The 18,903-nt window shown below is 31.4% G+C and overlaps 2 protein-coding genes across 2 annotated transcripts; both read left to right on the top strand.

Annotated features, from left to right (window-relative positions):
• Positions 1–2,534: 2,534 nt before the first annotated feature.
• PCOAH_00051370 (Uncharacterized protein) lies at positions 2,535–3,465 on the top strand (the record flags this gene model as incomplete). Its single annotated transcript, XM_020061919.1, has 2 exons — positions 2,535–2,624; positions 2,734–3,465. The coding sequence occupies 2 exons, from the start codon at positions 2,535–2,537 to the stop codon at positions 3,463–3,465; spliced, it is 822 nt and encodes a 273-aa protein (XP_019917684.1).
• Positions 3,466–8,769: 5,304 nt separating this feature from the next.
• Positions 8,770–12,298, top strand: PCOAH_00051360 (Uncharacterized protein; the record flags this gene model as incomplete). The annotated part of the gene is made up of 2 exons (XM_020061918.1): positions 8,770–8,838; positions 9,086–12,298. 2 exons carry the CDS (start codon positions 8,770–8,772, stop codon positions 12,296–12,298), a joined length of 3,282 nt encoding a protein of 1,093 aa, XP_019917804.1.
• Between the last annotated feature and the right edge of the window lie 6,605 nt (positions 12,299–18,903).

The following is an 18,903-nucleotide window of genomic DNA, read 5'->3' as shown; positions in this document are numbered from 1 at the left end:
ACGAACTATATAACTATTTATTTGCTTATTTTGTATAGACATATTTATTTCAACATGGAGTTGTAAGAAAGGAAGAAAAATTAGGGCGGGGATTTGAATAATTTGATGTTCCTCTAATTTACGTTATATTAAAATTAATTCCGGTGTATAAATGAATTAAAAAAGGATGATCTATGCACCTACCGTTTTGTGACGCCTTGTTCAATTAAGAGCGATGATCACCCATGGAGGTACTTTATAAAGAACTGCGTCATCTGGAACAAAATTTTAGTGAAATTCCGGTAACGCTTCTTTTGCAGTCGAAAAATATTTATTCCGCCGTGTAACAAAATACTGTATGGCGGGGGAATTATACACATGTGCTCTTTTAATATGCCCGTGTTTCACACATCTAATCTTTAATGTGAAGAATTTTGAATGCTATTATCGGAATTGAGGAACTTGTTGATGTGTTATTATGAGGTGTTGATTTATCTTAATGATAAAAAGAAAAAAATGCATCAATAAATACAATGTATAATGCAATGATTTTTAATAGCATTGGATTAGTGGATTACTAAATTAAAGAGGTTCACGCTCATTGTAGGGATTTATAGGAGTATTTTTCCTCTTAAAGAGTGAGCTATTTTTCATTTATATATTACATGAATACATTGATATAGTATGCCACATTGTATGCAATATATATGTGCAAGTGTAGCCTTTGTTAAGGTATTATACATTTAAAGACACGTCCTTCATTCTAATTAACGTTGTCTGTGAAAGAATATTGCTTAGGCAATAAACATTGACTATATTTTTATCTTAATGCGGCATAGTAGGCATTTTTGGTCACTTGAAAAAGGGACATGTCCAGTTTTGTCAATTTTGCTGTCCTATGCTTATGTTAACATTTTTTGCAGAATTTTAGCAGATATCAAATTATAACTTTAGAAGGTACTAATGAAAATGTATATACGGTATGTTTCCTCGTACGTACAATGATGAAAAAATAATACTAAATAGGGTGTTCAGGTTTTACAGATGCATCATGTTCCTAGAATTTCATTATAGAAGCATAAATTAAATGATAAGATAAAACAACAGGAGTGCGTTATAGCAAACAAAATTAAAGGAATAGCTAAAATTTAATTATTCTGTGGGGACTTTTTAGTAAATATATATATATATTTTGAAAGAATACGGTTTCTATAAATGGTGTTAATTTTTACGATACAAAAAAATATAGCAAACTGAACATCGCGACAACCTCCTAGGTATTAATTCATAATAAATTGAATAAATAATTGAAGCATAACCCTTATTCCATTAATTATGTTACATTATGTTCTGTTTTGAGCACAATGCACCATTTATTAATAAAGCGTTCGATCCTTTCTACATTCTTTATTTCCTATTCATTTTGCATATTTCAAATGGATTTTATAATAGTTGATGCGTAATTACATATAAAAGTGATTTAAATGAAGTGCCCCATTATTTTCAGTCAGAATGCGTCAAATGAATACATAGCGCTAATAATATGTGTAAATAAAATGGAGGGGGGAATGTTTAAAATGAATATATATTAAGTTGTGCAAAACTACAAAAAAAAAAATTGTAAGCTCTATTACAAAAAATGCGGAATATAAAATTGCGGTACATCACACTCAGATTACGTTAATAAATTTTTTATCATTTATTTTCTTTTCTTTTCCGGTATTACATTAAATATGGTTTACCGCATATTTAGGTAAATAATTGTTTGCACTTTTTTAAGTTTATTACGATAGTATGAGTATGCGTAAAGAGAATTTATCATTTCTGAGTTCATGTGTAAGGTGCGTAAAATAGAAAAACATGATGCATGTAATTTGGAAGCTAGGAAAAAAAAAAAAAGAAGGTTCAAAATTAAAAGGTATATATGCTTTATAGAATAATGCAAAATTCCCTTTATCAAAGCAATTATAAGAATAGTAATAATTTAGGATTTTTTTTTTTTATTATTATTTCCATGATATTTACCATGCAAAATTAAGAATTGTAATTTTTCTTTTTTTTTTTTGTGATATAAGAAAAAGTGTAAAGTATAATGCGTATGTTTACTTTGTGGAACGATAAAATCTGGTACAATTCTGAACTTTTAAGGAATGATGATAATACTTGATTGTGTTGAACAAAATAAAGAATAAATGGACTCTAGGGATATTTTTTTGAAAACTTATATATATGCTTCATGTTAATATAATGATTCGTTTTGCCAAATGGCGACTTTTGTTGTTCTTTTTTAAACGTTAGATTTACATTTCATTAAGTGATTATTTCTCTTAACACGTAGATTGCCAATAAAAATAAATTTATAGTATATTTTTCGAGAAACAACAATACCTATATATAGATGCATACGTACATTCATGCGTACGTATATATATTTTTTTTTGTGTGTAAAGCATTTTAAATGTGCATACGTTAAAGGGCGCTGTTGCTCATCAAATCACATGCATTGAAGAAACAACAATTTCGATGTTAAGAATTCTCACACATATATTAATATTATGAGTAGTGAAAATGCTGAGAATAAATATATTTTTTGGTGTACGCGCTCTTCCGTATATTTAGCCGCGATTATTTTTTTAGTGCTACTAGTAAGACGAAAAATACGTGTGCAGATGGGACTATATTTTTGCGTTACACATTCGTGTGAATACAACTTTTGTTAACATTATTTAATTTTTTTTCTCGATTTTTCCGCAGAATATATTTTCATTTGATGGAATGAGCGTTTCGCAGACCCAAATATGTAATCGATATTTAAGCAATTTGTGTAAAAATAACAATTATAAATATAATCATTCAAAGAGTAAGAATGGCAAAACGAATTTAGTTGATACAGAAGTTGATTCAAGTTGTGGAACGCAAAAGAAGAACGTGGCAACGCATTATAAAACAAATGAGGAAAATGATGCAGCAGTAAAATCAAGTTCTGTTGATATAGCTACAATGCGCAAAAAATGTTTTAAAGAGCACATGCATTTAACCGAAAAAGGGTTATATCATTTAGTGAATACATTGGAAAAGGTCCCATATAAGTGCGAGATGAATAGTATATGGTGGCAACTGCGTTATATTGAAGCACGTAAATTTGATAATATAGAGAATTATGTATCAGAATATTTAAAAGTTCTGGGAAAAAAATATAAGGCAAATGATGATTTTGTGGATGATAAATTGGAGTATTGTACTGAAATTATATACAAAAGAAGAAAGCATCATGAGGTTTTTTATAATATGCGTTTTTATGCCCTACTTGATCGGGAATCCTTTGAACTGAAAGAATTTGTAGATATCATCAATGAGAGCCGGGACTCAATTAATAAATTTAAAGAAGAATTGGTTGAAACATGTAAATCGTTGTTTACTAAAAAGGAGGAAGGAAAAAATGCTATAATTGAAAAAATTATAGACTCTTGTTTTGATAATTCATAAGATTACAAAGGGCAAAAGTGATGTACTATAGGAATTTAATATAACAGTAATAGCAAATGGAGTTTGCGCGAACACATTCCCATTGGAGAATGGAAGAATAAAATAAGTAATCAGTGAGCAATTTATAACTGCGATATCCAGGAAGAGGTGTGAAGGATATGGGTGGGTGGAATTAATAAGTTAGGGTAATTAGCGAATCATTTAAAATAGGAAATGATGGGGAAAATAATTTTTTTCGTGAAAAGTAAAAAACAAATGCAGGGAAACCTTCCTGCAGTAGAAAATAACATTTTCATCCTATTCTATTTTATTTTAGTCTAAGTTTTTTTAAGTGTATGCTGATTATTCGATATATATATGATGTATGTTGATCTTATTTCTTTTTATTTTGTGCACCTGGCTTATTTTGTTCAGTTGATGTAGTTTTACTACTTTTCTTTTCTGTAGTTCTCCAATTAAAGGGTTCTTAAAAATAATTAAATAAATATACTTACGTGTGTACGTGTGCATGTACATATGTAAACACTTCTGATTGAATGACCGTTGCATCAATATGCAGCCTTCCGATGTGCATTCATTCGGTAGTACACATCATGCGAAAATTCCGTATTATCATTTTTGTACCAACTATTCATATAAGACGATTTGATTAATATCCGTTGACCTTCCCTCCACACATGCAATCTTATTTAATTTTGAATACATTTAGAATGAATGTACATTCAATTCTTCCTCAAGGAGTAAAAATGTAACAATTAAACTTTATCATTAGAAATGACAATTATGGCTACCCTTTAATGGAGTTCTGAATATTTATACTATAAATGCGATTCATATTGCGGATTGCATATTTTTGGTGTTTAGAATATTTGGGATTTTAATTAAGCGTATCCTCCGAGCTGTACAAATGGTTCATAAAGAACTATGACATGATATGAATACCAAATTCGGGTTGTGAATATCACTAAGTGTTGTTTTCACTAAATGGGCGCTTATAATGTATTTTATAATCGTACTTTGGAATTTATTACATGTTTCCTAAACAGGATTTTCTATTTGCCCCATGTGTTATTTTCTTCTAACAACATTATCGGTTAAGCATTACATGTTTATCAATATTTAAATGATTTATTTTGGCTGAAAGTATTTAGGGGACACACATAATTTAAGTTCATTTATGCCTTTATAGCAAACTAAACCATGCCACGCGTATGAACTGAATTTTTCCTACATAAATGAACTTGTAAATGTGAGAACAAAATGTAGGTAAAATTGATATATACCGTGTAATAAGTGCTTAAGCAGGGAATGAACAATATATGTATTTTTAAAAAACTAAACAGCGGGTATGAAGTGAAAATAACTGATATATGAACCCTAAACCCTGAAATAGTTTCGACCTTTATTTCCACAACATGTTATATATTAACAGAAGTGAACATTGATTCATTAGTTAGTCTAAGGGTAGAATGATGATGGTGGGAAATTACTTAATTTAGCCAAGGGTGATACGATCTAATAGGTAACCATAGAATATTATGACTTACCTTTTAGTGTAATACACAAAGAGAAGAAAATAATGTCCATAAAAGGGAAAATTTTCCATGAAAATAAAACATTCTCTCCTTTGATTATACATATGTATAGGATACTTGATTATGTGCTTATATCTAGGGGTAATAATGTGCACATAGTTGTTATGTATTTTTTTGGAGTTGCATCGTGTGAACTTGTAGGCGCGAGACATTTTTAGTCCCCTTTTCTTAACCATGGATTACCAGCGCAAATTGTGTTCTTAAATTTTTTTTCCAAGTCTTTCTAAAACTTCATTTAGTATTGAATATATGACAACATTTTACATAAAGGTTAACGTAACGAAATTGTGAAAAACTGCACATTCATATATAGTCAATATCACCTATTGTGCATATATGTGTGTTGTGAATTTATTTAGTTTGTATATAATTTTTATGATTAAATTGTGATCTAAGCAAAGTAGAATGAAAAGTTTTGTAGACCTGGTTATTTATAATGGAATAATTTAATGACGGCTCCATTCAATTAGCATTTCATATCTTCATATAAATTTTAACGCTTTATACACTCATTCTGTATAGGGAATTTTAATTGAGCACATATTTAGAGGTCACTTTCAGGAGGGCTCTTTTCAAATATGGCACGTAAATAATAATACATTTATTCATTAATGAAGTAAAAAATGGTAGAGTATTTCAATATTATATTCTTATAATAAGTAAAACTGTTATAATTCATTTTTTTTATTCTGAAGGCTCTTAGGATGATTTATTACTGGAACATGTCGATTGAAATATATCCCTAAGTTGACAATTGTGAACCCAGCAAGGTTTGGTAATACAGAAGATATACTGAGTATGGTGCACCTTCTACATATGTCAAAGCACTACTAATTAGTACGATTTAATCTTAGGAGGAAAAAATATGCAACAAGAACCTACTAATCACCAAAACTGAATAATTCGCCCGATAAAGAAAATGTTATAGGATTAAATCTCATAGGAGTAGGGCAAGCTAACACGAGGCAATTGCAACTTTAGAAATAGTATATAAACATTTGTCCTTGTATCTTAATATTCTTTTTTTCCCCTTATTCCAACTATTAACTACGATTTTAAATTTGCACACGTTGATAGGAAAAAGAAATTTGCATTCTTTTATTTTTTTTTTATATTTTTATACTGTAGGACATTTTTTGAAACTATGTGAAACTTCCAGAAGGTTCATTTTTTGTGTGTTGTAATAACAGTTTAATGTTAACAACATATAGAATAGACAAGTCTACTCCCTTTTGTTTACGCGTTACACAGTTATGTGGAAGAATCAATATAAATGGAAATTATTTCTTTTTTACATCAGTTTTAAATACAGGGGGAGTATGAGAATGTACAATTTTTTAATTTATACATAAGGTTGGGTTTTTTTTTTTTTAAAAAATAACATAGTATGATATGCTTCAATTATACGGGTAACATGGTTGCGTTCGAGAAGAAGGGGAATTTTATATGGTATTACAGAAAATAAACAAGTAAACAGATATTGAGGCCAGATATTTCTATAAAATCCAGGTAAGAATAAGGATTTCAGCCTATATATAAGAATAAAAATGAAGAACATTCAATGTGTGAGCTTAATTTGAAGCAATATTTTTTCATTTTTTTAAAAATTCGAATTATTCTTATAACCTAAGACAAAATTTAGAGTAAAAGGACTGCGCCTTATCAACGAGATAAGAAAAGTGGCCGAAGAAATTATTCCTATATTCGTATATCCTTGTATATATACTAAGATATGTATAGTTGTATTCTCACTCACTTCAGTAGTATCCATGAAATCGTGTTACATTGAATGAGTTCCTACTACTACCAGGAGGCTATTAATTTAGTGTACAAGAGGTAAGCACTGTTAACATTCCTTTATTATAGAGTTTATAGAATTGACTATGATGTCACAAAATAATTCGATATATGTATGCTTATTCAAACAGGGTAATGATAAACCTCGTTTATGCATTCAAAATGTGTTTTAAAGAATTTGCAAAAATAAAACATTTCAAGTAGGAAAATAATATATTTGAAATACAAAAAGATTCTGAATATAGAGGTTATAATTTTGTTTTGGGATTTTAATTTCTTTCAGTGTACAGAAATTTTGAGGACCTTATATTTTAAATGAATGTGTTTATTGAAATTATCAAGAAATTTGTAATTTTTCTGTTTGTGTATATAAGATTTTTACAAAAAGTTTAAGTTGTATATATCAGAAAAATATAAATATATACATAAAGGTACATTTTTCTTTTAGTAAGCACTTTTATTGCTATTATATGCATTATTTATCTTGGGGATTATTTTCTATTTACGAATTTATCCTAAAGTGTGAATAACAGTTAATAAATTCATAAACGAATAAGATATAAAGCTTAATTATAATCTTAAAACCAAAACAGGTGAAGACGCAGAAGGCTTTTTTTAAGGGAGGCACTGAAATATATTAGGACTTACTTTTTTGTACCATAAAATATACATAATAATAATGTACGTACTGCGCGCTCCATAATATTTGATATTTCGGCAGTGAAACTCTAATGCTTATGATCTCAGATAAAAAAAAACATCTTACATATATGGAAGAAAATGTATGTACCGCCTATTATTCTCATCTACGCTTTCTTCACGTGAATAGCAGAGTTATATATTACGCAGAATTGGAAGAAATGCTGCGCAACAGAAAAAATTTAAAGGCCAAGTTATATCGAGAAAGCACTATTATATGTGGATATGTTTTTTTTTTTTGTCTTCTTATTTTTTATGTTTTTCTAGATAAAAATAAGAATACGAAAATTTAATATATGATATTATGTTTAATGTTAAGAAAAAAAAAAAAGAAGTGCATGTATGGTATAAAAAATTTAGCCTATGCATGTGAATTGTTCTCCCCATTGAAATGCTCAATATTATTTTTTTAAACCTTGTTCTAAATAACATGCACTGGGAGGTTAGCTGGAATAGTTGAATTTATTTTATTTTTTTTTTCTGTTTTATCAGTATACAACAGTACGACATATATCATATAATTGTTCGAAAAAAAAAAAAAAAAATTCACAGTGCCCTCAAGAAAAAACTTTGCAAGTGTTATTTGCTTATATTACATTATATGTTAATAATTCTAATTAGTTTGTTTTATTTCGTAATTTTTAGTTTGGCTTTTTAGTAAAAAAGAATTCTGCTCCCCTTTTTTTTAGTTTGTTCTTTTTTTGTTTTTTCTGTTTTGTTATAGAACTAAAATTGCAAATATATGTACATATATATATATATATCTTTGCGACGTGTATGGTATATTAGGACGAAAGGTATAAAATATAATTGGAAAGGGGAAATTCTTACCTCTCTTGCATATATTATAAAAAAATTACGCCCTATATGAGCGGTCCAATAAAATGATATTGTATAGAAATCAGCACGAACATCACTTGCACCTGTTAACCAAAAAATATATACATTGTACACGTAAAAGAAGTGGTCCCACGTAATCATGTTTTCTCTCTCCCATGAAAATATTGACCTCCTTCCCACAAAGAAACATTTGATTCTTTTATAAATATGGAAGTATATGAAACATGAAAGTGTATACATGTTATTTGATATTATTATGAAATATGCTACTACTAGGTAAAAAGAACAACGGTAAATACATATTAAAAAGGATGACACCTGAAAAAAATCGCACATAATATACACCAAAAAGCAAAGAAGAGGGGGGGAAAATATGTCCCACTTTGTTCCTAGAACATTCCTATGTACACTATTATTATGTGTAGTCCTAAATCCTTATAATGTAAGGCCTAAAAAGAAGATTACATATATATACATACATATATACATATATACATATATCGGTATATATATAAGTACATATATATATATACGTATATACATATATATGTATGTATATGTGTGTACATATATATTCTGCCTCTTTATATATATGTAGACATAATTTCGTCTATTCTATGCACAGAAAAGGAGGGTATATTGCGCACATACTAAACCTACCCATTATTTTCTAACCCAACATTTTGTAGAGTGCTTCTTCCCCCATATGTACGGAAAACAGAATAAATCATGATGTCTTGAACAGCAAACGTGGAGCATCCCTGCAGGCGCCATATGCGCCGTCGCAGGATGAGGTATACTGGCGAACTCAATTTAATCAACAGAACGATGGTACAAAGTGTGCTGCTCCAAGGTATTCAGACCCAGAGTATGCCAATCAGCAAAACTCTGTAAAAGGCATGCCGGTACAGAGTACGCTCGTCCACAAAATTCAGCCCAATGGATTGTTGGACAACTCTACAAAATTGCAAAATGTGCACTTATACAGTGGGAGCAGTGTAAGGGAGGATGTCAGAACAAATGGCTTAACGGGAAAAAAATTACAACAACAACAATTACATCAAGCACCAAACACGCATCCAACACAAGCACCACCATCAGAAGGACGTCCATCTACACCACCACCACAACAACAGCAAGCACCACCATCAGAAGGACGACCATCGAACACACCAAACCCACCACCACAAGAAATGGAATATCCACCTCAACAGCAGGCACAACAGGGACTGCAACCACCACCCCTTACATCTACACCACGAGTACTACCGTCCATAGACGTATCGAACGGAGATGGGAAACGGAGTCGAGTACCGTCCCTGTTAAATGAAATAAAAGAAACATTATTGATCAGACCACAAATAATTGAAGCAAAATTAAAAAATTTAGAACAAGCTTTGCTAAATAATAAATTAATAACAGAATCCAAATTACAGGAAGTGAAGCAGGTCCTATCCGATAGGGAACTAATAGGAAAAAAGAAAAGGAGCGTTTTCAAAGTCTTGAAGGAAAATTTTTTAAGCAACCCATCTATACGAAAATTAATGCTAAAAGAATTAGAAGACATTTTGTTAGGAAATGAATTAAACACCGAATACATTTTAAGTGTATTAAATAAAAATAAGTTTAGTAAGAGATTGGCCTATTTGCCTTTATTAAATATATTTGGAAGATTCATCATCTCCAGAAAATTAATAGATGAATCGAAATTAAAAGAGTTAAAAGGGATTTTGCTAAGTGACCAACCCATCACAGAATCGCAATTACATGAATTAAAAGTGTTGCTGGTGGATGTATTACATAATATCACTAATGCAGATAAAAGCGCAACATCACAAAAAAAAGTAAGTAATTATCACATCATTCGTCCTGTTCCTCCGGACGTGGATGCGTATTACTTATCACAACGACCTTTTGATTCAGCAATCAATGTGGATGCGCGATACCCTGACCATCATTTATTGCAAAATGTGCATTCAAACAAGAATCGTAACTCCTTGCCCAGAAGGGAAGCGTTACATATAGAACATCCATTGGTAGTAAGACGGACCAATTTGAAAAGGAGAGAAAATTTATCTCTGGAGGTAGATCGTTGGCGCAGGACAAAAAAAGATGCACACTATAAAAGAAATGTGTCGCAAAAAGCAGATTTGGTAAAAAAGAATGAACTGCTAAAAAAGAAGGTTTTGAGGGAGGCCGATTTGGTGAAAGAGAATGACCTGTTGGAAAAGAGGATCTTGAGAAAGGACCATTTGATAGGAACAAGTAATCTGAAAAGAGGTCATACCATTTTTCTACCAAAATATGGAGACTCCATAGATGAAAATTCAGCTATAGACAGAAGAGAAATATTACAAAAAAATGAGTTAATAGAAAAAATCCATGTAAGGAAGGATATTAAGGAATTGACACCAAAGAAGGATTCGCTAGAAAAAGTTCCTGTGGAAATCACCCCAAAAGACAAATTACCACCAAAGGGCAATTCCTTGGAAAAAGTGATTCCTGTGCAAATCACCCCAAAAGACGACAAATTACCAAAGAGCGACCCTCTGGTAAAAGTTCCTGTGGAAATCACCCCAAAAGACGACAAATTACCAAAGAGCGACCCTCTGGTAAAAGTTCCTGTGGAAATCACCACAAAGGACAAATTACGAAAGAGCGACCCTCTGGTAAAAGTTCCTGTGGAAATCACCCCAAAAGACGACAAATTACGAAAGAGCGACCCTCTGGTAAAAGTTCCCGTGGAAATCATCACAAAGGACAAATTAACAAAGAGCGATGTGGCAAATAAAACGGACAAAACAGAAATCGAGCAAATCACTAAAAAAAAACAATGGACTATAGAAATACATATGAGTGGAAAAAAGCAAAAAGATGAAATAATAACGAGTAAAAAGAAAAAAAAGAAAACTACTATTATAACCACGCATATGTGTGAAAGGAATAAAAAAAATGAACTCACAGACGACACCCTCGATTCTAAAAGTAAAGAAGATGATAAAAATGTGGAAGAAGAAGAAAAAGCGGTCGCTAAGAAGAAAAAATTCAAGGTAGATGTACATTTAGAAAAGAAAAGAAAGAAAAAGGGAAAACCAGTTATTAAAAAAAAAAAATGGATGATTGAAGCAATTATGAAAAATGTTGCCCCAAAGAAGGAGTTGGAAATATTAAAAGAATTACCTGTGTCCCATGTAATTGATGTAGACGTCAACGATCCGTTATACCGAACAAAAGAAGAAATTCTTTTTGAGAGTATTCTTGCGAACCCTATAAAAGAACCTAGTAGAAAAAAAAAAAGAGCTCGACTTTTACGAAAATTGGCTATTTATGGATTAGTACCAACACTTGCTATAGGAGCAATAATAGGTTTCACAATAGGATATATTCATGTAGCGCCGGTAGATGCTATACTGGACTCTACAGCTTTAGGTATTAGAACAACTGCATCATTGGTTCGAGAGAATGTATCTAATATTGCAGCTACAGCTGGGGAGTGTGCTACGAAGGCAGCGGGTTCAACCTTGTCGTCCGGTGGTTCACTTCTGGGTATTCTTTCAAGTATTGTACTTAAAGCTGCGGAATGCACACTGAGCACTGCAGTAAGTACGGCAGAGGTCGTTGTTGATGCCTCATTTGAGGGTGCCGCGGTAGCTTCTTCCTATGGTACATTATACGGCGTATTACAATCCTTGTTCCCATCATTAATAGCTGTTTCAGTTGCAGTCCTCATTTTTATTCTATTCTTATATCTAGATGAAAGAGGCAAGATGGAATGGTTCCACAGGTATAGAAGGAAGTTTATGAAAAATTTGAAGAGGAAATATAATGAATTCAAGATGTCCAGAAAAGGAAAAAGGAGGAGAAAGTGGTATAGAAAATTTCTATCTGAAATGAATACATAAATAAAGAGTAAAATGTATATCTTAACTTTTGCTGTTTGCTTAAAACATTAATATAATACGTTAGGATATATTTAACTTTTATTTACTATTTATTTTTATTATTTTTTTTTTTTTTTTAATTTTTCACATTTGTTATTCGCACTTATTTTGTCAGAATAATATGTAATCATTGTAATTTGATTTCTGTTTATTAATATTACATGTGTTATAAGTGTACACATGAGAATATTAGCTTATAATTCTCATTGTTTCTGGTGATATTTAATACATATCACATATTTGCTTAAAATTATCATTTTTCTTTAGCTTGCAAATATGTGTATCTGGGACAATTTAAAAATATATTTTTTTTGTAAAGTAGCGCGCGCCACCCCACCCCTAACTATATTGAATATGTTACTTCATCCTTTTGCATGATATGAAGTTGCACTTGTTACGTTGCTTTTGTTTTTGTCTTCGTCCGCGAAAAAATTTCCCTGTCATATAATTTTAAATAGGTTTTATTGCTAATAATTACAAACTTTAATGATCACTATATATGAATTTAAATTTCACCTAAATTCAAAATTTAATAATTATTCACACCTTCGAATACACCGGATGTGGGTATGTTTTGATTTAATGTAAAATATGTAAGGAAGACGCATTTCACAATTGTCCATTATGTGTGGCACGACAGCAGATATACAAGGGGAACGGTATTTTTGCGATTATTTATAAAAATTAGGAAGGGTGCATTAAAAGCAATAATTCAAATGAAAAGTTCAATGCCAACATTGTTACACACATATGCTTCTTATATAGATAAAATGTGCCTGAAATATGTTTTCGATAGTTATATCACCCCTGCTGTGACTTACTGAGACATGTATGAGGACTACTAATATTAATATATCAAATGTGATGTTATATATGAATCGAATAAGGTCTTATATTAGGAAGTTTAATTGATAAATTAAATACAGAAGAGAAGGGGGCCTTAAAAAAATGTTACATTCTAAAAAAGAAAACATGAAGCATGTGCGAACTATTATTTCCCATGTAAGGGCCTATACAAGACAGGCTTGGTTGAAACACGTACTGTTGCGTACATTCGTCTCTAGGAAAAAAGCTAAGTTAATCATTGGTCCCTCTAACATTATGGAAAACGATATGTAATACATTAAAAGCATTTTTTTTTTTTTTTGTCAAATTTGCATAGCTACTGTAATTCCGGTGGGACAATTTTAGGTTTTTACTTTTACCATAGGGGATGTTCGTAAATTCAGTAGTAACATTTAAGTATTTTATGTTAATATATATAATTTATATCTTTTTTTTGAATTGTAATTATGATTTAAATATACATTGCTCGTTTTACGCTGAACGTTTAATGGATTTACTCCATTCGGATCGACGTTTAAAAGGGGGGAAAAAAAAAAAGAGGAGATAGTTTGCAAGAAAATATGGAAAAATTTTTATACAGTACATAAGTACAAAAGGGAAAAAATTGATATACATAGTTCGTGTTGGAAGCTATGATAGGGGATCTCTTACTAAACGGTGTTTCTAATTTGTTCTATTTAGAAAACACAGGAGGAAAATATTCATCATTTAAGGAAGGGACAAAATTTTTTAGTAAAAGTATGACCAAATAATGTATCGCAGCGTTATCGAAAATGAATCCTGTCTTGTACAAGCTTTAGTATGGGGAAATACAAATGTAATTGGAAAGTAGGAGGAAATGTCTTTCCATTTTTTACGTTCTATGCAGAGCATTTAAATTTTACTAATTTTTCTGTTTTGTTAGTAATTTTATTTTTCCGAGATTGTTTTTAAATGAATAACTTCATATGGTTAGAAAATTCCCCCTTTTCAGTGTTTTCCTGTCAATGATGATTCCTTTTGTGCGCAGGGATTATCCGTGAACTTTGTTTTTTAGGATTCATCTCAATTTGTCGTTATCATTATAAATTGAATATTTTAATTAATTTGTTCATATATATTTTTTTTTTCAATTATAAAAAAAATCTTTTTCTGTTTAACAAAAAACGTATGACACTTAAGAAATTATGTGTGTTGAATAAAACGAATGAATATTTAATTGTTTACAAATTTGCACATTATGTAATAATTAATTTTGGGAGAACGTCATTTCGTCTGACGTCTTCCATTAATTATGTGCAGTGCTTATATATATTTCATTCTGTAAACACTGCCACATGGGTGTTTTAAACAAAAATTATACGGTTTCTATTTTACTGTGTAAGTAATATATGTGAACTGCGAAAATTGGAGGTATTTTTTTTGACATCTATAATTTTTTGTAGAATAATTTTTAAAAAAGAAAGAATGAATAGTATATTTATGTAATTATAAGAAGTTATACGCGCATGCCTTTATCTGTGGAATTTTCTTAGAGAATAGTACTGTGTTTAGCAGTACAGAGTAATATATATGAATGAACATTTTGAATCATTTACTGAGCAATACATAAGAAATCCAAGAAATGTGCGATATTGTTCAGTGCGTCTTTTAAATAGTATTAGAACTATATACCATTTCATAATTCCTTTTCTACAGAATCAAGGTGTGTAATAATGATTGATGTTTATTTATGAACGGGTTCTTTGGGTTTGCTCGCATCTGTTTATAATGAATGACACTGCTACTACTGTGAAGCGCGCTTCCAATGGGAAATATCTTCTGATATATATTTTTCGTGAAAGTGTGAAATATTGTTTAGGAAGCTATATATACACATTACTCTGGGTTTGGGATGTGCTACATATTTTATCTCTATTCAAAATGATAGAATATTATTAACGTATGAATCATTTTTTCATTATGAAATAGAAAACCTGTGAATAAGGCGTTCAAGCTGCGGAAAACAGGAATGTGCAAAATATTGAATTTAATTATTCAATTAATACACTTCTTCCAAATATTTTTTCCATGAGGTCGCTAAAATGGCAAACGTGTAAAGAAAATTTAAGGAAGTAGATGCCTTTGTTTTGTTTCCTTTCATGTGGTACATGCTCTTATATAATTCCTCAATATGTACATGCAGAGCAGTATAAAAATTTATACATGTGTGGCAATTTCATTTTCATAAAATGCACTACACTTATATTGTTTCATTCTGTACTTCCAAGATTTCCGTGTGTTATAAAATTAGAATATTCTGTTTTACCCAAAACCTATATATTATTTAAAACGAGCATTTTTTTTTTCACGGACAAAAAGAAGAAAAAGCACCCTCTTCACTGTACATTCGTTTTATTACATATGCATGTAATACCTGCTTAGGGTGTGATACTGATATGCCCACTGCAACATTTTGACAACACCTTCCCTTCGAATAAAAAAGGACCTCGGTGCGCCAAGGAAACTTACTGGCCCCCCTTAGAAGAAAGGAGTCCAGGAACATTTTTCACATAACCCGCTAGACTCGTATACCTACATATGATTATATTTTGTGGTAAACGTTGGAAGCTCTCCTTACGAATTCGCAAAATTCCTTGGAAAAGGATGGACCGCAACACCTTTTTTTTTTTTTTTTCATTTTTTAGAACAATACAAAATATTTTTTACATTATTGGCAAGGTGCAATTTTTATTCTTTTTAAAAAAATAAATAAATTTCTTTTTTCATTCATCAGAATATATAAACACATGTACATTTACCCGCATTTTGACATATGCTCCTCTGCTAATTATTTTTCTTTGCTTTACTTGGCACGCTGTGAAATAATATACGTTAATCTGTTTCTGCGATCGCGCAATACGGTGGCCCATAAGTACTAATCCGTAATCCTGGAAAGTGAATACGTAATAGGATATTTTTTTTCAATAAACAAAAAATCTTAAGGATGAATTTATCATTCATTCTTAGGGAAAGGGAAGCATATATTTACGGGGCGCCGCCCCATTAAATCATATATTATACATACACCACTGCAAGTCATATACATTACTAACGTATGGACTTATGATTACCATGTAGCATAATTTCAGTGTGTATAACTTTTTTTTTTCTTTTTTTTGTCTCGAAATTTTTTATTCGAATTTTTGCTAAGCGTAAAAAAGAAGAGAAGTTGGTTCCTTTCCTTAAATATAATTTTTTAAAGGAAAAGTGTGTGTGACGATGTTTTCTCAAAAAACATGGATCAACGAAGCCATGTGCATACAATATTGATTCTGATCATTTAATACATAGGGAAATAAATGATTCATATTATGGATAATGCAAGAACAGCATTTTATGTAGTCCAATAGTACATGCAGGTAAAGTTGCATGGACAAATTGGAAGGTGCCACGTGAACCATATATGAGAAGTAGTACTCATAATTTGTAACGTTAATATTATACGCTGAACGGTGCATTTAGGATGCGTCTAACATAGAAGCAAAAGTGTTGTGTGAAAAATATCAGGCACCAGGAGCATTGCTTGCGTGAGTGTTCCAGTTTCATATATGTAAGTACGAAGAATATAAGTTTCACTTTTCTATTATGCATTCTTACTATGGCAACTGTCATCAGATTAAATATGTCAATTTCCTTTTAATAAGTATTTGCACGAAAACACCATAACCCACTACAAAAATACACGTGACGTAACACCAACAACCATAACAAAATCACCCGTCATAATGACACCCACAACGCCTATGTCAACATTTGTTGTGATAAAACCTACAATTATTATGTCAAAAGTTCTATATTAAACTTTCCAAACATATTTCCCTGTCCAAGATGCTTTCTTCAAATTCGCACACATTCCTCGAAAACATCACCAATATGCCAAAGATTAACATCCACAACTTGGCGACAAATTCTGGATGCATAAAGAAGGAGTTTTCAAGGAACATCTTCCCTAAGAACTTCTTCCTCAGCGACTTCTTCCCTAGGAAAAAAGTCTTCCTTCCCTAAACCCACAATTTGAAATTAGAGTTCGTTCCTTAGGAAAAAAGTCCTCCTTCCCTAAACCCGGAATCTAAACTTGGAAACTGTTCAATAGGAACACCTTCCTTAGGAACACTTTTCTTTGGAATATCTTCCTCAGGAACAAGGCTTTCCTCCCTAAATCGGAAACCTGAACGTGGAACGTGTTCCTGAAGAACATCTTCCTTAAGAACATCCTCCCTAAAAACACATCCCTCTGGAACCTGAACCCAATAAAACTGAACCCAAAATACTAAACCCTCAACACAAAACCCTAAACCCTAAAACATAAATACTATAGAGAGAACACTAACCCCTGAACCCTAAAACCTAAACCCTAAACCCTAAATCCTAAACCCTAAACCCTAAAATTTCAACCATAAACCATGAACCCTAAACCCCGAACTCTAAACCCGGAACCCTAAATCCTAAACCTGCACATTCAACATCTTGCACAGAAAGCAGAAACTCGGAGCCTAAACGCTGAACCCTGAATCCTAAACCGTGAACCTTAAACCCTAAACCCTGAACTCTAAACCCCAAACCTTGAACCCTAAACCGTGAACTCTAAACCGTGAACCCTAAAGCCTTGAACCATAAACCTTAAAACCCTAAACCCTAAAACATAAATCTCAAACCCTTAAACCGTAAACCATAAATCCAGTACCCCAAACCCTTAAACCTGAACCCTCAATCCTAAAACCGAAATACAAACTCCTATATCCTTTCATCCTAAACCGTGAACCCTAAATCCTAAACCATGAATCCTAAACCCTAAATCCTAAACCGTGAATCCTAAACTTTCTTAAAGCTCGCAACCCTGAACCAGGAACCCTAAACCCTAAACTTTCTTAAAGCTCGCAACCCTGAACCCTAAACCCTGAACATCTTCCATAGAAACCTGAAACTGGGAGCCTAAACGCTGAACCCTAAAGCCGGAACCCCGCAGTATGGTATAGTTTCCGTGTAGTGCGACTTCGCTTTTAAAGTTATTATTGGTTAAAATTTCATTTTTACCACTTTTCTGTTTTGCAATTGCATTTTTTTCTATTTAAATTTTAAAAATCTCTTCTAGGAACAATGTTCGTTGCGTTTTATTTGTTTCCAGTTTTTATGTGCAGCAACTATTTATTTAGCAATTTTTATCATAATACGCAGGGTGAAATAGAATGAGAGGGAAAGGAAGGAAAAGAGGAATTTTGTTGAGGATAATATTTGTGGAACAATTGACTTCTGCACCGCATATATGGATAAATACTGAATGATAAGGCAGCCGAATGTTGTATAATTTTTTTTTTATTCGGGTTATTTTTTATTTAATGACGAAAATATAAAATTGGTGTAGAGCGGAAATACACTAACGATTGTGCATAGGATCCAGTTGAACAACATTAGAATGCATGCATTGTTCAGTGTCAATTATTTCCTGTCGGTGCGTGAACATTTTTTTTTCTGTTTTTATAATTTATTTGTTTGGCAATATGTTGTTGACATTCTGTACATAGCAATTATGTGAAGGAAAATTTTGTGCTTATTAGAACTTTTCGGTGAAAATATTTTGTGCTCATAATTAGCTACTGCCATATGGGTTAATTTTTTCCGGGTGAACAACTTATACTGAGAAGCAACGTTTTTTTTGTGAATTACATTTTTATATAATACTGAGGCAAGTTCATATGAAA

The sequence above is a fragment of the Plasmodium coatneyi genome, chromosome 14 (genome assembly GCF_001680005.1).
Source record: "Plasmodium coatneyi strain Hackeri chromosome 14, complete sequence".
In the NCBI taxonomy this organism is placed as follows: Eukaryota; Apicomplexa; class Aconoidasida; order Haemosporida; family Plasmodiidae; genus Plasmodium; species Plasmodium coatneyi.
The sequence above is the reverse complement of the archived record's forward strand: the minus strand, read 5'-3'. Positions and strand labels throughout refer to the sequence as shown.